General features: G+C 34.4%; 1 protein-coding gene across 5 annotated transcripts in view; it reads right to left on the reverse strand.

The window, feature by feature from the left end:
• LOC114326725 (calcineurin-binding protein cabin-1) overlaps positions 1-23,650 on the reverse strand; it is a 262,120-nt gene that overhangs the window by 56,782 nt on the left and 181,688 nt on the right. For 4 of the 5 annotated variants that reach the window (XM_050648079.1, XM_050648068.1, XM_050648093.1 and 1 more), the window contains exons 19-21: positions 12,968-13,274; positions 9,146-9,361; positions 1,757-2,055 (exon numbers count right to left, since the gene is read on the reverse strand). In XM_050648079.1, the coding sequence (XP_050504036.1) occupies positions 1,757-2,055; positions 9,146-9,361; positions 12,968-13,274 (822 nt within the window). The remainder of the gene's footprint in view (positions 1-1,756; positions 2,056-9,145; positions 9,362-12,967; positions 13,275-23,650) is intronic. The other variant, XM_050648086.1, reaches the window with a different exon arrangement.

The following is a 23,650-nucleotide window of genomic DNA, read 5'->3' on the forward strand; positions in this document are numbered from 1 at the left end:
ACACCCTGGGGTAGAAATAAATATTTGATGGTTGCTATGGACTATTTTTCCGAATGGCCACAAGTAGTTGCACTACCCAACCAAGAAGAATTACAATTGATGAGGTTTTATTTGATGTCGTTTTCCAACATGGGGTTCCATTTCCTTCGAATTTATTAAGAAGACCAGAACGTCGGCATGGTACAAAGATATAATCGGACCATCAACAATTACCTGTCCCTGTTTGTACAGGAAACCCACAAAGACTGGGTCAAACGAGTGTCTGTTTCTATTAGCCTACCGAAGCTTTGAACATGAAGCAACTAGTTACACTCCAATGCTATTGACTTGTCGATATATGAAGCTTGCCATCGACCTTATACATGACAGAGAGGCGGACTAAGAGACATTTGCCGGGTATATCAGCGACCCAAAGGATCGACTGTTTAAGGTCCAGTATTTCGCAAGGAATAAGCTGCAACTCCCCAGTGATCGGATGAAGGTTAAGTTCGATCAAAATTCCACTCTCGTTAACTTCAAGAGAGGTGACGCATTCTGGCTCTACCAACCAACGAGAAAGAAAGGTGTAGCGGCTCTGAGAGGAACCATACATGATCACTAAGAAGATAAAAGACCTTGTATATAGGATGCAACTGACGTCACGGTGTACGTCGAAGGTCGTCCACCTGGAGTGACCGTGTCCGTATGAACGACAGAACCAACCGACCTGGTCCATTTAGGTGCTGTTCGGAGCGAACAGTCTCAAAGAAAGAGGCGATGTTGTTAGTCAGATACCCTTAATTGCGCCTTTGTGCGTTAGAAAAATCAAGATCTCTCTCTCCGCCGCCGAAATATTGCACAAATTGATTCCATCGACGCAGAAATGACCTTCGAGAATTAACGGAGTTCCCGTTGCCCAGTCTGCTCTATGGAGATAGTTCGTTCTCATTATATAAGCCAGCAGGTGCGGGTTGTATTGGCGATTATAAGTATGGGTGCGAATTCTTCTAATAGCCCGATCACAGAACAATCTGACCAAAAAAAAAATAAAGGAAGGATGAAAATTTGGGAATAGGTAGATGAAATTGTCTATTGTTATTATTATATCAGAAAAAGTTTACAATTCTACATGGGAGGGGAAACCCCCTTCTCGGGGGTGAAAAATATACATTCAAAATAAGTCCGGAATTGGATAAAATGACTAATTCTAAGCAACTTTTGTTCTATAGAGTTTTTTCACTAAGTAAATACTTTTCGAATTATTTGCGAGTGGATATATTCATTTTTAACAAAGAAAAACATGTTTTTGGACGGTTTTTCGCAAATAACTCAAAAAGTAAGTATTTTATCGAAAAAAATATTCTTAGCAAAAATATAGCTTATAAAAAAGTAAAAAAATGATGTATGCATGAAGTCTGTAGACTCGGTAGAAGCAGAGTTGTAGCTAATGAAAAGTAAGTTCTTCGTCAAATTTCAAATCAAATATTTAAACGTGAAATAACCAAAAAACGGAGCACTTTTCAGGGAAAACACATTACAACGTTTTTAAAGTGTTAAAAAAAAAGATTTATTTTTGTTTTTTAAAAAAACTTCTCACATTAAAAGTAAGTGAGTTACGCTCAAAATATTGTTGATTCCTTTTATTTTTTGGTAAAAAGAATCGCGAATATTTTTATGAATGTTTTTCACCATTTTTTGTATATCTTTGTTATTTATATATTTTGTCTACTGGCACTCAAACACCTTTATAAGATCAACAAAATTGAAATAGACATACCTTAAACACCTGTGTGACAGTGTGGCTCGCGGTTATATTTTTAGACGATGTGGTACTAGTACTTTGTTTATGTTTGGAGGATTCGCCAACACTCGACTTCGATGTACCGGCCATTGATGTACTCGGCATTGATGTACTCGGCATGTGTTGTCTTGAAGAACTAGAAGAATGTTGCTTACTTTGCTTGCCAGTACTCACGATACCTGATGCTGATGTCATGGTATGCAAACTCGATGACGTACTCGGGGCACTGGAAGTTGACTGTTTGGGAATTAAAGTTGTCAGCAACTTTAACTGATCTAAAATACAAAAAAATATATAAATTTTAATCCACTGCTAAAAAATAAGTTTAACATAAGGAGCCGTCCATTAATCACGTGATGTTTTATTGGCATTTTTTAACCCGCCCTCCCCCTTGGTGATACATGTTGAGGTTTAAGACTACCCCCCTTCCCACTACATCACGTGTGTTTTTAGTATCTATTTTTTTCTAATATCTATAAATTAGCCCACAATTCATTAAATTCTTCTTGAGTCACACCAGGTTTTTTCCATTGTTATACTCTGCAAAGGAGATGAAGAATAATAAATCGCCAGGAAAAGACGGGATAACTGTAGAAATGCTAAAAAATGGTGGGAAAACAACTAGAAAAGTTTTGTACATACTTATGAATAAAATATTAATGACAAAACAAATATCCAACACTTGGAACGAAGCAGTAACATTGTTACTATTTAAGAAAGGAGATAAAAAGGATCTAAAGAATTACGGATCCATAACTTTACTAAATGTGATGTACAAACTATTAACCAAGATATTAACAAACAGATTAACAACTAAATTAGATGGATACCAGGCAAGAGAACAAGCCGGATTTAGAAAGAGCTTCAGTACAAGTGACCACCTTTTAATGATGAAGATATTAATCGAAAAAACTAACGAATATCATATCCCACTATACATGGCATTTATTGACTTCGAAAAAGCATTTGATAGTGTGGAACACTGGGCAGTAAAGAATTCCCTACAAAACAGCAGAATAGACTACAGATATACTGACTTAATTACAAATGTATATGATAAGGCAACAACAACTATTAAGCTAAGGAAACAAACGGAGCCTATTAAAATAAACCGAGGAGTAAGACAAGGAGATACCATCCCGCCCAAGCTATTCAACCAAGCGCTAGAAGATGTGTTCAAACAACTACACTGGGATGGCTTGGGTATAAACATAAACGGGCAATATTAATAACAGAAAGAAGTGAAGAATTACAAAGAATGATGGAAGAACTAGATAGAGAATCGACAAAGATAGGACTGAAGATGAATTACAGTAAAACAAAAACCATGACCAATAAACAAGAAGAACTAATAATTACAGTGGCACAAACAAGAATAGAACAAGTAAAAGAGTATATATATAGATATCTAGGACAAATCACTAGATTAAATAAAGAAAATCAAACCGAAGAAATAAAGAGAAGAATAAGATTGGTCTGGGCATCATTCGGAAAACTGTCTTATATTCTAAAGAACAGAAAATACCCGCAATACCTAAAAACAAGAGTATTCAATCAATGTATACTCCCTGTTCTAATATATGGCTCTTAGACATGGACGTTTACAAAATAAAATATGGAAAAAATAGCAAAGACAGAAAGATCAATGGAAAGACAAATGCTGAACATTAAACTATCAGACAGGAAAAGAAACGAATGGATCCGTAACAAAACAAAAGTGAAAGATGTCTCTACCAAAGTAGCAAAGTTTAAATGGAAGTTCGCCGGACACACCCTACGGCAGAAGGATGAAAGATGGACTAAGATGATTATACATTGGAGACCGTGGAACCACAAACGAAAAAGAGGAAGGCTACAGATGCGATGGTCGGATGACCTGAAGAAACACACTGGGTCAAATTGGATGCAAATTGCCCAAGATAGAGAGGCATGGAAGAAGAAAGAGGAGGCCTATATCCAAGGATGGATGTTTGGGGCTGATTAGATAGACAGATAGATACTCTGTTAATAGGTCGTTATACAGATCCCCTAGACATTGTTGTGATACTAAAAGTACCAAGTTAAAAATTTACGCATGTATTCAGTACCAAAACAACAAAATAACTTGACACGACTTACCAATTCATCAGATACCTATACTTTGTTTCACGTTAAGAATAGAACGTTACGCTTATGGAGATCAGTGTTGCCAAACCTCTTGGACACGGGATACTACTCGACCGCCGATATACGATTTCATAAGATTCATGCATTCATTGCATTCAGCACTTAAGATAATTACCATGAAAAGTATCCGATGTCGCTAACACTAACATCCAATATAAGACTATTTATAGAAATTTGGGTGGAACGAAAATAAATGTGTTGTTGGGTTGTATCATATTATGCATGAGAAATGGATTTTTTTATTAGTCAATGCCGCGTCCGATTTTTGTATGCGTTTGACGAAAAAATAAATACACGAACACCACTTTTAGGTTGAGTATCAGGCATTTTCCAAAAAAAAATAAAACACTTGATTGTATTACTACACCCCCTAATCCTTGTGATGTTTCGTGATGTTTTAAGGACCCCTCCCCCCTTTGGAGCCTCACGTGATTAATGGACAGCCCCTAATGCTAACAATAACACACTGAAAACTTTTGTTTTCTTTACTTCCACAAAATTTATTACAAATTAATGTCACTATAGATGTTTCGGCAGAGTGCCTTGCTCACGAGTTTTTAATATGTGTCTTCACTTTATAGTCTTTAACTGAATAAGTTCAGGCGGCGAGAGCTGTTTTTCTCCAGTTGGTATGTTTTTAATTTATTAATTTCTATAGATTATAATAAGGATAGCTATATAAAAATGTTACGTGTGGTCTATATTATTGTATGGTTGTGAGACATGGATGTTAAAAACCACAATGCTAAATAAATTAGAAGCATTCGAATTGTGGTGCTATCGACGAATCCTAAAGATATCGTGGGTTTCGCACGAATTCAGAACGTCTGCTCATAAACATCATAAAGGGGAGAAAAACAGAATACTTCGACCATATAATTAGAGAGCCTAAATATACCATCTACTTCGCCTTATAATACAAGGAAAAGTGGAGGGAAAGAGATGGATTGGTCGAAAGAAACTTTCATGGTTGCGTAATATTAGACAATGGTGTGGTTCCACGGTAGAAGAATTATTTCGCGTAGCAGCTGATAGAGAGAGGTTTCAGGAACTTGTAAACATGATGACAGCCAACTTCTGAATACGGACACGGCACCTGAAGAAGAAGAAATAAGGATAGGACTTTACTTCACTGAATATGCAGAATTACTTTATATGTTCTTCTATACGTTTATTAAAGGTTTTATCAGTTGGGCCGATGTAAGTTTTTGGATATGGTAGAAAATGTAACAGACATCTGAAAATGCACACTAAATAGAAAACAAGAATGGGATAACCACATAATCAGAATGGGAGAGACCCGTGTGGTCAAAATAGCAAGGGATAAATCGCATGGATATCGGACACCGCGCAAAAGATGGAATGACCACCTTCGATAGAGGTATCAATCCGTCAATGAACAAGCAGAATTGCTTAAAAAGAGGAAGAAGAAGAGTACTCGTTCAAGTAGCGTAAGTGCAAAAACACCCTTCAGAAAAAACTCACACCCTCTACGCGCAAACCTTTGGAATCCAACGACGAATATCAAATTCGATAGTTTATATGGAATAGACTATAACGCATCAATCAATAATACCATAAATACTAAAATCCAGCAAACCAGTAAAATGTCGACCTTAAGCTCGCTACAGACTATGCGTGATTCGCGGGCAGTTCACGAATAATGTGTAGGGTCTCGTTCGTTAAAAATCGATTCGTAAACAACACAATACTGTGTGTGCACAGTAATTCGCTCTTGTGAGCGGCAAATTAACGAACATCAAAGGCTGCGCATCAATACGAACCGACGAACAATGGATAAATCAGGCATCGCGCATTACGAATCGAGAACTACGCACAGTATGTACGCTTTATTACGAACTACAACGAATTACGCATCTCGCATCGTGCATAGTTTGTAGCCAGCTTTACATCCTATGAGCTGGTTACAGACTATGCACGATTCGCGATTCGTTGTAATTCGCAGTAATTCTCGAATAAAGGATACAGACTATGCGTAGTTCTCGATTCGAAATGCACGATGCCTGCTTTATCCATTGTTCGCCGGTTCGTGTTGATGCGCAGCCCTTAATGTTGGTTAATTTACAAGAGTGAATTACTGTGCACACTTGAATCATGTTGTTTACGAATCGATTTTTAACGAACAATATCCTACCCACTATTCGTGAACTGATTACGAGTCGCGAATTACCCATTGTTACAAACCTTGTAACATATCGATAATTATAATTTTTTGCTTATACATCTCAATATATAATTTATCGCATCTTTTGACTATTTTTCAAAATGAACACACATCTGCCCTTTTTGCAGCTTCCAAGTAGGTAACTCGAATACGAGAAAAATCCATTATATTAACAACGCATTTCCATTGGCCCTGTCGGAGTCTTTGATTCAAGGATTGTTGCGCTATAAAAACAATCGATTCTAAGATATATCTTATTTCTCACAAGTTTCAGCCGACATAAAAACAGTTTTATATCCTAAATTCACCGTGTGTGGATCGCCATGGCTGGAATTGGTTTCCCAAAATTACTAAAAGCTCTTTGTGGTACCGGACGCATTAGAAGTTTTTGTTTATTCTAAAATGTGAGTTAGACGTGCATAGGAGTTTGATAAATGAATCTCCCCTCTTGTTGCCAAATCCGACAGAAAGAAGAATTCTTATGTTCTCAGTCAGTTCAGTTTTTCAGTTAGTTATCAGTCAGCCTCAGAGCTAGTCAGTCGTGTTTAGCACAGCTCAGAATGTAGTCTCCCCAATGACAATACGTTGTTAATTCACGGTTCAAATTTCTCATTATTACTACACGGTTATTCACGCGCGATTATTTATCTCTTTCTTATTACTACTCATACGCTTGACTCATAATCGCGGCTCACTTTACTCACAATTTCGGAGTACATAGCAAAAAATGTATGTGTTTTTGTATTAAACTCCGTAATAATTATTATTGTACAGTGATTGTAAATAGAGATTTTGTTAAAAATTAAAATAATTACCCCACACGTTTTATTACTCATTTAAACTCCGAAATACACCTTTAGTCCGTTCTTTAACGGTAAAATATTGCAAAACCTCTAAATTTTAAAGAACCGCTTGAATTGACATGAAATTTGGCATACACATAGCTAACAAGTCAAAGAAAAAAAGTGATATTATGCCGATATGTGCTTTTGCCCTGGGGGTGGTTTTCACCCCTTCTTGGAGGTGAAAAAATATTCGTCCAAAGAGAGTCAGGAAATAGATAAACTGGCTAATTTTAAGTAACTTTTTTTCTATAGAGTTTTTTCACTAAGTCAATACTTTTCGAGTTATTTGGCAGTGAATATGTTCATTTTTTCAACAAAATAACCACGCTTTTAGACGGTTTTTCGCAAATAACTCAAATAGTAAGTATTTTGTCGAAAAAACATTTTTAGCAAAAATATAGCCTGTAAAAAATATTAAAAAATGGTGTATATATCACGTCTCTACACCTAGTAGAAGCAGAGTTATAGCTAATGAAAAATAGGTTCATATTCGTCAAATTCCAAATGGAATACTTTAACGTGAAATAACCAAAAATGAAGCACATTTCGGAGAAAACTCGTTAAAACTTATTTAAAGTGTTTAAAAAAAGCTTCATTTTTGTTTTATAAAAAAAATTTCTAGCATCAAAATTAAACAAGTTACGCTCAAAATAAAGTTAGTCCCTTTTGGTTTTGTTAAAAAAATCGAGAAAATCACCCCCTAATTAGTATCTTAAATGAACTTAATCGTTACGACTTCACAAGTTTCTTGACTCGTGTATATGTTGTTTATATGATCTGTAAGTTTCATCGGTTTCTAAGTCCTTATTATTGAAAGGGCTGTAGTTAAAAGGGGTTGAACGAGTCACTGATCACGAATGTATGCAAATTTAGAAACACCAAATCTTAATCAATTTTTGTCTAACAGAAAAACAAAAAAATACATGATATTCAGAAAAGCAAATCTGACTTTTTTTGTTTTTCGAGATTTTTGGTATCTCTAACAATTTTTAAGCTATTTTGAAAAAAAGCATATTTTCAAAAATAAGCACTTTGAATCGATGAAACTTACAGATCATATAAACACAACATAAGTAAAATAATTTGTGGAGCGGTAACGATTAATTTCATTTAAGTTGCTAATTAGGGGGTAGTCTTCCAGATTTTTTTTTGCAAAAACAGAAAGGGACCAACATTATTTTGAGCGTAACTTGCTTAAATTTAATGCTAGAAACTTTTTGTAAAAACATGAATAAAGATTTGTTTAAACACTTCAAAGTTAAAATGGGTTTTCCCCAAAAAGTGCTTAATTTTTTGGATATCTCACGTCGAAATATTCTATTTGAAATTTGGTGAATATGAATCTATTTTTCATTGGCTATAACTCTGGTTCTACGAGATCCAGTTTTTCGACGAACGTTTTTTTCGACAAAATACTTACTTTTTGAGTTATTTGCGAAAAACCTTCTAAAAATGTGGTTATTTTGTTGAAAAAATGAACATATTCACTCGCAAATAACTCGAAAAGTGTTGACTTGGCAAAAAAGCTCTAAAGAACAAAAGTTACTTAAAATTAGTCAGTTTACCCATTTCCGGACTTATTTTGGACATATATTTTTTCACCCCCAAAAGGGGGTGAAAGTCACCCCCAGGGCAAAAGCACACACCGGCACAATATCACTTTTTTTCTTTGACATGTAAGCTATACGTATGCCAAATTTCATGTCAATCCAAGTGGTTCTTTAAAATTTAGAGCAAAAACCGTGAAAGAATGGACTACTTGCTTCGGCTCGACAAAAGATAATATCATATCTACTTTATCAACCACTAGAGAAGCTGGTTCCCGTCTTGTGTGAAGGACAAGAGATATTTACCAGGTCCATTTAACAACTGGTGAAACATTCTGCACACGCATAGTCTGTAGCGCGAGCTGGTTTATTATGAAGTTTGATATTAGGTTATTACCAATTTACGATGGTACACAAGGAGTTTTACTAGAATTGACACTGAATGACACTAAAACCATATGTGTAGGTTACAACCTACACCTGTTTTGTTATATATCAATTAATATTAAAAAAGTATGCCAGAAATCACGTTGTAATAAGTCTCACAGAGAACTAGAAAACACAAAGTAAAAAATTGTAAAAATAAAACTAACTACTCAATAAATTGGCACAATATATTAACCTGGTGTTAAACTGGATAGAGCATGTTCGATGCCCAACTGCTTTTTCATAGTCGGGTTTAGTTGATTCAAGCTGTCTAATAACTGTGCCGACATGTTTGGAGAGCCGACATTTCCCATAGCATTCATCTGTTTCATTAAAGTGGAATTTAGTAATCCCGTCTGTGCCAACATTTGGCTTGTTATAGCAGTTGCCGTCAGTGGATTATTGATTTGACCTACACAATAATGACAACTATTAGGTATTCCACATTTAAATACTTCTACTGGTATACAGGGTGATATACAGGGTGGTACACACCGGAAGTTGACTAACTTCGTTTTTTTTAATGGGACACCTTGTATATTTTTACATTTTTGGATTCTCCTCGATGTCTTCTTTCTTAAAACATGAAGTTTTGTAATATTCTGCAGGGTAGTTTAAAATATAATTACGGTTTTTTATAAATTTCGTAGCAAACTTTACACCCTGTTTTCTCAAATGGAACACCCTGTATTTTAGTATTGTAATGCACTGACATTTTATCATACTTTCTTATTTTTTAAGAATTCCCTATACCTAATTGCTTTAATTTGTGAGTTATTCGTAATTCTTTTAACCAAACATCAATTGCAACAAAAATTACGTGAAATTTTATTAGGTTTGCCGTGAAAATATTCAATCAAAAATAATTTTTCGAAAATAAATACATATTAAAAAATCCACAAGGAAAAAGTTTTCCTGTAGTTGGCTGTATACCATGTACTACAAAAAACAGTAAAATCCTTTATAAAAGGGATTTTGAGGGATTTTAAATATAAATACATATTAATCTCGGCTGACCTATAATTTATTATTACTGGTTGAAATAACCAAATACCTACACTATTTTTGTAGTTCCAGTTGCTCTGCTACCATTACCAATATGAATTTTTCTAATGAGGAACTGATTAAGATGTTTTTTTTGTCCTAGGAGAGTATAACAAAAATGGGCTACTAGCAATAAGAATGTATCATCAGCATTTCCATGATAGATGACAACCAAAAAGAGAAATTTTTCAAAATTTACTAGAGCGGTGTCAACGGACGCTTAGATTACGAGAAATCTGATCGAACAAAAACTATTGTAAATTATTGAAATGGGTTAAATGTAATCGTTAAACTTTGAAAAGTTTCTCTTCTTGGTTGTCGTCTATCAGGAAATTACAGATGAGAATTGCAGTTCTTATTGCTAGTAGTACATTTTTGTTATACTCACTAGAACAAAAAGCATACTAATAAGTTCCCCATTAGAAAAATGTATATTAGTAATGGTAACAAAGCAACTGGAACTATAAAAATAGTATATGGGCCATTCCACGAACATACGCCTGTTTTGGATTACTTCGACAACGAATATTTTACTGTACAACATAAGAAGTACGAAAGTAAATGGCGCTAATAATTATTCCAATAAACAACAATGTAATTTGCAATTTACTTTCGTTCTTCTTATTTTGCACAGTAAACTATTCGTTGTCGAAGTAATCCAAAACAGGCGTATGTTCGTGGAATAGGGTATACATAATGTCTAATGTTTAAGCAAGTTCAGTGTTAAAGTCATAGCCAACTAGGTAGAATATGGTATGTTTTTATTAATATTTTGTGCACCAACAATCTTAACAACGTAGGCATTTTGGTATCTCATCCAATATTAATAAATTAAGGATAATTCTAGATTAACATGTTTTTATTTCCAAAAATTATTTTTGATTGAATATGTCCACTACCAACCTAATAAAATTTCACGAATTTTTGTTGCAATTAATGTTTGGCGTAAAGTATCACCAATAACTAAAAAAATAAAGCAGTTAGGTATAGGGAATGCTGAAGAAATAAAAAAAGTACCATAAAATATCATTTCATTACAATACTAAAATACAGGGTGTTCCATCTAAGAAAAGTCAGAAAATACTCATTCCGAGTATCGACTAACCCTGTATACTAAAATTAAACATTTCGCTATACTTATAATTTTTAATAATAGTAGACTATATTAAAAATCACTTGAACATAAATGGAGTTTTTGTTATCAAATCTGTACAATTCTACAGGGTGTGAAGTTTACTACAAAATTTATAAAAAACCGTAATTATCTTTTAAACAACTCTTTATAATATTACAAAACTTCATATTTGAAGAAATAAGACATCGAGGAGAATCTAAAAATGTAAAAATATGCAGGATGCCCCATTAAAAAAAAAACGAAGTTACAGTCAACTTCCGGTATAGCCGGAAGTAGCAAAGAGACCAAAATATTTTCATTAAATAGTTCACACCTCAAAACCCATGTAATCCAATTTTCATAATTCTCTGACCTTTAGTTCTCGAGATATTTCTAATATGCCCTTTATCTGCCTCACCCTATATAGTTTCATTTATAATAGTGCAAGAGTCTTAGAACAAGCAATCATTAGATTTGAAAAAATTGGACATCACCTCAATATCTACATAGAAGTGTTGTTGCACACAAACATAGTGTACAAACCAATAAATTAAACACTACAACCTTAGCCAAGTATTCTATTCGCTCTGTGCACGACTGACCTAGCGCCTTCACCTGACATTTTTTGATCTCACAATTTGAGGTTAAGCATATCATAAATATATATTGTGAAGTTGCAAATTAATAATAATTTGGTTTTTAACGATATTTTTCCAATTTATCTTTTCAACCCCAAACAGAACAGAAAGAGAAAAATCTATCCTCGTTTTTAAACTAGGAGAAGTAATTCAAATTTACCGCGCTGTAATGCTTGTTTGTAATTGGTTCAACCGCAGGAAAGTTTATTCCAATAAATTATGGAATTTTGACACTATTGACATTTAAAATTAATAGGTTAATTAAGTAATATCGGCAATTTTTTGTGTTTTCTCCGTTATTCCTTTAATTTTTTAGTCTTCATTTATATAAAAATCAGTTGTTTTTAGAACTCTTTAGCGACTTATTGGTGCCATTAGTCTTATAAGTTGTCCGATACTGATTACTGGATTACTGTCGAAGGCCGACATGATCAACCAAAACAGAAGATTTTTCTATTGACATTCATTATTGGGTGTGAATCTGTCTTTTGAGTTTGCTCCTCCTATTTTAACAATAGGGTATTGGCTGTGAGTTTCGTCGGTAGCGCTCTCTCGCGGTTTGAAACTTGTACTTTTCTGATAAAATTGGTGTATGTGAAATATACAAAACGAGAAAAATAGATATTTATCGAGAAAAACACAAATTATGAACTGAAATATTATTGTAACCTGAATACTGAACGAATACACATAATTAATAGTAAAAGTAATTATGTTTTTTTTATTTTATCCATTATAATTTTAATATTTAATATATAAATTCGTGCGACTGGATGACTGCTTACGCAAGAGTAAGTTTATGTGAAATTTAGAGGTTACCTCTGTTTTTATTGGCTGTGAGTTTCGTCAGTAGCGCTCTCTCGCGGTTTGAAACTTGTACTTTTCTGATAAAATTGTTCAAATTCAATGCACAAAACTGCCACCAGCAGCGCTGGCCAAAACTGTCAAATCCCCTCTACTCATTGGCTCACAGCGAATAGCAACTAAGATTAGTTTTATATTTATTTAGGCACAAGTAATCTGCCATCTTTTGTGTGTCAAAATCTAAGGGAATAGATCAACCAAAGTTCATAAGAAAACAGAACGAAGACAAAAAAATATGAAAAGTAAAATACTTTATGGTACAATAATAAGTATGCTAAGACTACAACACAATGTCCTATTAATTTTTTATTAATGTAACAAATATCATCATCACTAAATAATACATTATAAACCTTACCTTGAGTCAGTATTTGACTTAACTGTGCCAGCTGAGGAATACTCATATTCTTACTATACTGCTTAATTAGTTCATCTTTATAGTGTTTTATGTATTCGATGGCGTAAGTCTGATCCATGAGAGACTTTTGCCAAGAGTAGGTCTTGTTTAAATTAGCAGCAGCGCTCGGACTTTTTGACCTTTGGTACCGAGGTTGACCTGGTGCCTTCTGCAGGGGTGGTCTACCTCTTGGTCTAGAACCGCTGGGTCGTTTTAAAGGCGCGCCTTGTGGTGGTGTTATTGTTTGCGGTGAAGGCATAACGGGTGCCTAAAAAGTCAGTAAACATTTACTTATGTATTTTCATTTATACCTATTAAGTTGAAATCATTCCTACAATAAATAATAAAAATATGCTGGATGTCTTCGCCCGGGACTTCAGTCAAGAGTCGTGCTTCTTTTTTTTAAATATGTAGTAAAGGGAATTTTACTCCCGTTACTACATATTTGATTATCATCAACCCGTACGCATCCACTACTGGACATAGTTCTCTCTCAGCTTTTTCCATCTGCCTCCGTTTTGTGCGGCTTGCATTCAGTTGACGACCATACGCTTCAGATAGTCAGCCCATTTGGTTGGTGGTTGTCCTCTGCTCCGTAGTGCTTCTTCTCGTTGCCTCCACTTGAACGAGGCGATTCTTTCGACGGCGTTCGTTGTTTTTGTTCTACGACGTATTTCTTCGTTTGGGATTCGGTCCCTCAGGGAGACACCCAACATCTAGCGCTCCATAGCCCTCTGAGTTATGCGAATCTTATTCACTATTTTTTTTGTGAGTGTTAATGTTTCCGCTCCATAAGTGAGTACTTTTCAATACACACTGGTCAAAGATGGGCAAGTCCAATTTAAATATGTACATAGTTCAGTTTACCAAACGCTGCCCAGGCTAATCCTATGCGACGTGGGAGCTCGCGCGTCTAGTTATTTCTTCCCAACCGAATTTCATGTCCCAAGTACTCATAAGATGCAGTCTGCTCAATATCCATTCCATCAACAACAATATTACGCTTTAGCACCAGATTAGTCATTAATTGCGTCTTGTTGATGTTAATCTTTATACTCTGGGCTAATTAGCAAAATACAAGGAAAAGTTATTTACCAGCAATTTTATTGCTGGAATCGAATCTTATTATTGTATGTATTAATAATATAGGTATGCAAAGTCCGCAGATAGTGTGCTACTTTTTTTATAAACAAAATGGCGCCCGAAAATCGTGTTTTTTTCAATTTTTGCTCTGTAACTCCAAAGATTTTAACTTTACACCAAAAACACCCAAATAAAAATTCTCCGCAATTAAATTCTGCATAGAGACGTGTTTTCCCCGATTGACTTCGACGAAAACTTTCCCCGGAAAAAGCGGGTTTTCCCAAAAAAATCTTTAATTTTCAACTAAAACTTTAGATAGGTAATTGTTAATCAACAATTAAATAACTTGGTAATGTAAAAGCCCTTTTCGTATGGATTACAATTCCAGAAGCAGATGGAAATTGAATAAACAGTTTAGCAACAATTAAATTGTTAATTAAAAATTTACGGTCGCTATAATAACGACAATAATTATGATGCATAAGAATAACTATGATTTTTACATAAAAAGACACTATACATATCTAAAGTACTTTACAGAATTGAAATTGGACTATTTAAGCGGCCTCAGGAATATTTTAAATTATAAACAATTTTTTGGCTTATAAACAAATAGAATATCTCGAGAAATATTAAACTAAATTAAATTGTGAAAACGGTATTCGAAAAACAGCGGCAGGACGCTTCTTTTAAAAGAAAAAACGTTTAATTATGACGAGTGGTTCCTGAGATACAACCGGTGAAAGTTGACCGGAATTTACGGCAAAGATATAAACAATAGGATCATAATTTTCAAACCATCACCTTTTTATTTTTGTCCTCTTTCTCCACACCAATTTTCATATTTTTAAAATACTCATAACATATATTATTATAATAAAAAGTATCGATAATACGTGTGAAAATTGCCAAAAATGGCAAAATTCCAATCAAAAATTAGGTTGGAGAAAATGTAACCCTCAAAGTTCAAAATCGGTATACGTTAAAAAAATGCATTTTCTCGGCTTCCCATGGAGCAATTTCCTTCACTCTTTTTTTTCCATAATAACTCGAGTAGAGCCATCGAACTAACACATTATTAAATGTCAAACTTGCTTTTGTTTTGTTATAATATGTTAATTTATTTATAAGAACAGAAAACTACATATTTTTTCCAGTTGTAGGCTTTTTTTAGATAAACATACTACAAGTGTACCTTTTAAAGTTAAAAACATAAATATTCTCATTTGAAAGCTGTATAATTATTTAAACAATTTTTATTTAAACAAATTAAACTTTTGTGTTATAATAAATAAATTAAATTATTATAACAAAACAAAAGCTAGTCTGACATTTAATAATGCGTTAGTTCGATGGCTCTACTCGAGTTACTTGGGAACAAAAAAAGAATGAAGGAAATTGCTCCATGGGAAGCCGAGAAAATGCATTTTTTTAACGTATACCGATTTTGAACTTTGAGGGTTACATTTTCTTCAACCTAATTTTTGATTGGAATTTTGCTATTTTTGGCAATTTTCACACGTATTATCGATAGTTTTTATTATAATAATATATGTTATGAGTATTTTAAGGATATGAATTTTTTTTTTTTTTTTTATTTAAATTAACGTGCATGTGACATCTATGGTCATTAGCACGAGTTGCAGTTTACATGGTAATGTTATGAATTACAAATTATAAATATATAGTTAACATTATAACATAAGTAAAGAAAGATCAGTTAACAATAATTATATTTTGTTTAACAGTTGATTCTTCTCGAGGAATTTGATAACCTTGTTGATTTGGTCTGTGCTGTTGAGGACATCTTTGAAGTTAGGACTAATATCAAGCTGTTGGCGTTCTTTGGCATAAAAAGGACAGTCACTAAGTATATGTCTGATCCGGAGAGTAGTATTGCAGTGTTGACATTTTGGTAGTGGAGATGATGTCATCAAATAGCCATGTGTTAGACGGGTATGTCCTATACGCAGTCTTCGTACGATTGCCATGTTTTTCCGAGATAAACTAGGGCAGGTAAATAAGTTCACTGAGGGCTTAATTTCATGCAGCACTGAAGTAATTTTATTCCAGTGAGTTTGCCAGGTGGATAGAGTTTGCTTCTTCAGTCTGGCCTTTAGATCATTGCAGGTTTGTACATTAAGTATGGTATCCATCGATGATGCAGCTTTTTTGGCAAGGCAATCGGCTTTTTCGTTACCACTAATGCCAACATGGGATGGTACCCATAATAAAGTGACTTTTGTATTTTGATTTATAAGAAGCTGATAAATGTCATCAATATCTTGGACAAGAGGATGGTTGGTGGTTATAGTATTGATGGAGTGTATAGATGAAAGTGAATCAGTACATATGGCTATGTGTGTGTTTGGGTATTTTTGAGCATGTTTGAAAGCACCCAAGATAGCTAGCAGTTCGCCAGTGTGAATACTACACCAAGGAGAAATTTTACAGTGTTCGATAGGCTGTTGAAGAGTAGTTAGAGAATATCCAGCTCCACTTTCAGATTTTGACGCGTCAGTGTAAAGAACTATGTTATATTTACTTTTGTTTATGAGTTCTAGGAAGAGATTTCTTAATGTGTTAACACTGACATCTTCCTTGTTAAATTTGGTGAGGGACAAATCATGCTGAGGTAGTAGGTTGGTCCAATAGGGATTATTGGAGAATGGTAGAGTTCTGGTCTCAGACAAATTTATATCTTTTAATAACGGCTGTAGAAGATGAGGAAAAGAATGTATAATTAAGTTACAAGGAGCATTGTTATGAGGTTGATGTAATGATGTAATTAAAGGATACACTGGATTGGAGGGATTGGAAGAAATTGCAGCAGCATAGGAGGAAAGCTGGTATTCCCGTCTAAGCCATAGGGGAGGCTCATTAGCTTCACAGTAAAGACTTTCTGCCGGACTGGAACGAAATGCTCCGAGACATAAGCGGATAGCCGTTGTGTGCACTGTATTTAGTGAATTTAGGTTTGACTTAGATGCAGACATATAGATGAAACATCCATAGTCAAGCTTGGAGCGGATTAGTGATCTGTAAACTTTTAGTAACGTAGTTTCATCCGCACCCCAATGATAATGTGATAGTGTTTTAATTATATTTAACCTTTTAAGGCACGCTCCTTTAGTTTCCTGAATGTGTTGTTTCCAGGTTAATCTTGAATCAAATATCAGCCCTAATATTTTGCAATTGTCAACGACCGGTAATTTAAAGTTATTGACGGTGATTTCAGGGTTAAAAGAATTTATTCTTCTACTAAATTTAATAACTTTGGACTTATAATGGGAGAGAGTAAGTCCTAGGGAAGCAACTTTGATTTGTAGATCATTTACTGCTGATTGCAGAATTTTACTAGTGGTATCGTTGGATTTACCCTGGCAGTACATTATTAGGTCATCGGCATATAATGAGCATTTGATAGGTGGAGGGATATTGTGACATAACTGGCTAATCGCAAGAATGAATAAAGATGTGCTTAAAACTGAACCTTGAGGAACTCCGTCATATTGGATATGTGGAGAAGAAAGGAAGTTATTGGCAGAAACCCTGAATGTTCTAGATGTTAGGAAGTTTTTTATAAAAGCGTATATGTTGCCAGTGAGGTTACATTGAAAAAGTTTGTCAAGAATTGCGTTTCTTGAGATGGTGTCAAATGCGCCTTCTATGTCGAAGATTGTAGCTATCAGATCTTGTTTACTATTAATCGCGTTAGATATATGGGTTTGAAGTAGTGCAAGGTTATCTCTTGTGGAGCGCTGTCTTTGGTAGCCAGATTGTTCCTGTGGAATGATCTTGTATTTTTCAAAATACCATAGCAGTCGTTTGTTGATCATTTTTTCCATTAATTTGCACATAGTGCATGTAAGGGAGATAGGTCTGTATGATTGTGGAAAACTAGTTGGCTGATTTGGCTTCAGTATAGGTATTACAATAGACTTGCTCCATTGGGATGGAAATTTATGTGAGCTCCAGATTAGATTATATAAAGTTAGGAGTTTTTTAAGAGCATAATTAGACAAGTGCTTTAGAAATGCATAAGGAATATCATCGGGCCCAGCTGCAGTGTTTCTGCTATTAGCTAAAGCAGATATAAGCTCATGGATAGTGAAAGGAGAATTAAGGGTTCTGCTATGTTCAGAAGATATCAGGTTATTTCTGTGTGGATTTATTTCACGAAGAGACATATTAATATGATTAGTTTTGTTTCTGAATTTATCTTCGAAATGTTTAGCAAAAATGTTAGGAATAAGTTCATGTGAAGTGATCTCTATACCATTTGAAATTAAACGAGTAATTTTATTATTAGTTTTGTGACCTTGAATTTGTCGTATTTTTTTCCAAATTTGGCTAGGATTGGAATTTTCATTAATGGAAGATACATAATCCTGCCAGGATGATTTTTTGCTTTTTTTTACTATGTGTTTGGCTTTGGCTTTAAATTTTTTGTAATTTATTAAATTTTCAAGGCTTCTGTTTTTTTGGTACTTGTTTAGAGCTTTTTTTGGATAGACGAATTGCCTCTTCACAAGAAGAGTTCCACCAAGGAACTGCCTTATGATCTGAAGAGAATGTTGTTTTGCCGATGTGAATCTTAGCAGCCGTGAGAATTGTCTCTGATATTGACGTTAATAAGTAGTCAACATCATTGGTTAACGGATGTTCATTTGCGAGCAAGAGAGTATCAACAGATTTTGAATATTCTGACCAGTTAGCTTTGTTTAAGCGCCAATAACTTTTGGAAGATGCAGCTCTACTACAGTTGTTGGAAATTATTATAGGATAATGATTGCTGCCAAAGAGATCATCGGCTGTTTGCCAGGATAGAAAAGGTGCTGATTTAGGGTCACTAATACTAAGGTCAATAGCAGAGAATGATCCAGAGGAAATGTTAAAGTGAGTATTAGATCCTGTGTTAAGAAGACATGAGTTTGTGCAGTTAAGGATATTTTCAACTATTTTTCCACGACCAAATGTAGATTTAGAACCCCACATACTGTTATGTGCGTTAAAGTCTCCTGTGAGTATAAACGGCTGTGGTAGCTGGAATATAAGGTCTAGGAGCTCTTCCTCTTTTAAAGGATGGTTTGGGGGAATATATATGAAGCAGATAGTAAACTTACTAGGGCAAAATGTAGTTATGGCGATTGCCTCAAGATTCGTTGTTAAAGGAAGCATTGTTGAGTAGATTTCACTGGAAGCAAAAATTGATGCACCTCCACTAGCTCTGATGCAGTTCGTCCTAATGAAGTGGTATCCTTCAAAGGATTTAGGGTGAGGGATATTATTTGTAGTAAAATTAGTCTCTTGTAGACAAATAAAATCTGGATGGTAAATTGATGTAAGATATTGTATGTGTTCAAGGCGCGGATAATATCCGTCGCAATTCCATTGTAAAATAGTGAAAAGATATTTTTTATTTTTAGAAAAGATCGGTATCATTGGTGTTGGAGGTACATGAATTATTGGATGAAAGGCTTGCAACTTCGTCAGCGTCTACGGGATTTAATGTGATCTTTAGCTTTTTTGATAATCTTGTAATTCGATTTTTAAGCGATCTATCAGATACAGTTTGATATATTTGCGTAAGGTCTTCTAAAAGAGACTTAATGTTGGTGGTAAAGTTATGAGCTTCTTTGAGAGGATCACTGCTACCAAAGGAATTTTCCAGGAAGGCAATTAGCTGTAATGCTGTCAACGAAAATCTATCTGGATTAGCACTAATTAATTGTTCAATAGTTGATTGAGCAGAGGGAGTAATTTTACCAAGTTCTTTGTCATCAGTTTTTAATTTCTTTTTAGGAGCTGTTTTAGGAGTTGCAAAGGCTGTGGTAGATTGATCATTTATAGGGTTTAAGTCTGGGGGGTTATTAGTAACCGATAAAGTGGGTGATTCGAGACTTGGGTCGGTAGAATAAGTTCTTTTGATGCAAGGATTTGAAGGTAAGGACACTGACATTAGGGACTGTTCATTTGGAATTATTAAGTCGTTATTAGTTTTATTGATTTCTTCTTTTGAGGAGGAGGAAGGAGGAGACATATTAGAAGGAGGTTCAAATGGGATTAGGCTAGAAGTTGTATTTAGAGAAAGATTGGTAGATAGTTCTTGAGGGTTAGGACAGGAGTCTGCAGTGTGTCCAGCTTGTTTACATAAAAAACATTCAAGTTTATCCGAAGTGATAAAGATTCTATTATTGGTATTTTCATGCGATATTAAAATTGAGGTATTTAATTCAAAGTCTTCTTTATCCGGTATAATATAGATAGAGCGTCGAAAACTGAAAATGTGAGCGTATTCGTCCTCAGGTGAGCCGCATCGGATAAAAGAGATAGGAGAAGCAAGTTGTAATCGAAGTTCGTCTTTAAGTGCTTGCTCTATGAGTGAATTCGGGATCGAAGGGCTCACGTTGGACAGTAGTAGCCTCTTTGCAGGTGTAATAAGTCTGCGAATAGATACTGTTTGATTTCTAACAGTAATGGTCTGATAATTTTGCAGAAGATTATCCACTATGGATAAGGAAGAAAGATATATGCATATACGCTGGTTAGAAATTCGTGAAGCAAAGGTTATTTCTTTAGGGGTAACAATTTCGCCGATTGCCTTGATGTAATCAAATAGCACGACGTCAGGAAGAGCGTTCATAACGATGGCGAAACTTCTACTGGGACATGATATTGCTGTTGTAGGTTTTTTTGGTGTGATTTTTGTTACTGCAGCGAAGCTGGGTTGTACTGTTTGTGATGATGTTTGTGATGATGTTTGAGATGATGTTGATGCCATAATTTGATTTTAATATTCTGGATGCCAAAATATTAAATATGTATGGCCAGTAAGAACTGGCCTAATTTATTGGTTGTCGACATTTGCTGTTAATTAAAAATCGCCTTACCAGTAAACCTCAACATTTTTGTTGGTAAACACAGCACATTAACTAACTAGTTTTTATATGAAACACTATTAGCAGAGACGATAAGCGAGGAGTACTTTACTCGTTGGCCTCTGAAATGGGAATCGATATGAAAATTGGTGTGGAGAAAGAGGACAAAAATAAAAAGGCGATTGTTTGAAAATTATGATCCTATTGTTTATATTTTTGCCGTAAATTCCGGTCAACTTTGACCGGTTGTATCTCAGGAACTACTCATCATAATTAAACGTTTTTTCTTTTGAAAGAAGCGTCCTGCCGCTGTTTTTCGAATATTGTTTTTACAATTTAATTTAATTTAATGTTTCCCGAGATATTCTATTTGTTTATAAGCCAAAAAATTCCTTATAATTTTAAAATATTCCTGAGGCCGCTTAAATAGTCCAATTTCAATTCTGTAAAGTACATTAGATTGGTATAGTGTCTTTTTATGAAAAAATCATAGTTATTCTTATGCATCATAATTATTGTCGTTATTATAGCGACCGTAAATTTTTAATTAACAATTCAATTGTTGCTAAACTGTTCATTTAATTTCCATCGGCTTCTGGAATTATAATCCATACGAAAAGGGCTTTTACATTACCAAGTTATTTAATTATCGATTAACAATTACTTATCTAAAATTTTAGTTGAAAATTAAAGATTTTGTTGGAAAAGCCCGCTTTTTCCGGGGAAAGTTTTCGTCGAAGTGAATCGGGGAAAACACGTCTCTATGCAGAATTTAATTGCGGTGAATTTTTATTTGGATGTTTTTGGTGTAAACTTAATATTTGAAGTTATAGAGCAAAAATTGAAAAAAACACGATTTTCTGGCGCCATTTTGTTTATAAAAAAAGTAGCACACTATCTGCGGACTTTGCATACCAATATTATTAATATATACAATCATACGATTCGATTCCAGCAATAAAATTGCTGGTAAATAACTTTTCCCAAAAATGGCCTATTCTCCGATAATCAGCCCAGACTATTAGTCCGACTTCTAAGGAAGCGTGATGTAACTTCTTCAACATTATTATTGCATCATCCATACCGTGTCTCCTTGCCGTACTCCTCGCTGTATACAGAATTTATTTGCGTCTAGCCACCAAAAGAATTTATCTGTTTGTTGATCAGATAGTCTTACACTAGCCGTTGCGTTGTGGTAGATATATTTTATCATGTTAGTGTAGCGATGGTCTATTCGGTATTCTGTCAATGCTTTTAACATTTTCTGCTGGTGTATGGAATCGAATGCTTTCTCGTAGTCAGTGCCAATGGTTTGTTGTACTCTGCAGACTTCTCTATCAAGTTTTTTTATTACCAATAAGTGGTCTTTAGTGCTATATCCGGATCTAAACCCAGCTTGTTCTCTAGGCTGATAGAAGTCAACTTAGCCTCCAGTCTTTTTTTGATAATTTTTGTGAAAAGTTTATATATGTGTGATAGCAGACTGATAGGACGGTAGTTTTTTCAGATCTGTTATGTCACCTTTCTTGTGTAATAAAACAATGACTGCATTGTTCCATTGAGAAGGAGTTTTTCCTTGGTAAACGCATTCAGTAAAAAGTTTGGTCAAAATCTGGATAATTTTATTTTCACCTTGTTTGATTGTCTCGATAACTACTCCGTCCTAGCCAAGGGATTTATTATTTTTCATTTCTGAAAGTGTCTTTTTAACTTCGTATGGTGTTACATCTGATCCCTGGTTTGTGATTTTGGGTAGGGGCTGATCTTGCCTTGCGTTGGTGCTCTAGTATATCTTCATAGAGGTCGTTGTTTTCTAGGGGAATCCATTTCTTGTTCAGACATTCAGTTTCTGTCAAGTTGACATTTAATTTTATATTTGACTATACATAGGTAGAAACCATGGACGTATAAACACAGATGGACTCAGTTATTTACATAAAATTGTGAAGCCAAAATTATTTGAATAGGTCACAATCTAAGCACCTTCACATGTTGTCACGATTTTTTATTAAAATTTTTTATTCGCGTATCGCTGGAAATGTATATCGCTTATTGGAAATCGCATATTTTATACTCTACAGATGCTATCAAACTAAAATAATAATTTTTCAGTTATATTAATTTACATAAATTGAATTGTAATTAAAATATCAAGTGTTCATATCACTGAATAATAGATATCAACCAATTATTGTATTCGCGGTGTGCAAGTACTTGGAAGAGAATTGAGAAACGATCGTACGCGAATAGCGGAGAATTAATGCAATTTTCTTAAATAATTCATATTGTCAATTGAAATTGTCAAATTGACGTACATTTCATATCTACTGTCATTGAAGAAGAAAAAATATTGGTTGCTCCACAATATTGATATGATATGCAATTATTATATAAAGGTAAATTTGATTAATTGAATTTTGCTTGCAGTACTGCATTTTAATAACTAATTTTATTTGCTACATACAATTGTTTACGTTTTAATAACATAACCTGAATCTTATTTTTTCTTCTTATTATTTTCTTGGACTATGGCCTTAACAATTATTCAGTAACCAGGACTAATATAATTGGCCAATATAATTAAAAGTGCGAATAAAGTTGCAGAGCGTAGAAATAGGTGTCGCTTTGCCGAACTTGCACGGTCCCAATATTAAGTAGAAGCACTGACAACAACTATTTA

This window comes from Diabrotica virgifera, chromosome 1, assembly GCF_917563875.1.
Source record: "Diabrotica virgifera virgifera chromosome 1, PGI_DIABVI_V3a".
In the NCBI taxonomy this organism is placed as follows: domain Eukaryota; kingdom Metazoa; phylum Arthropoda; class Insecta; order Coleoptera; family Chrysomelidae; genus Diabrotica; species Diabrotica virgifera.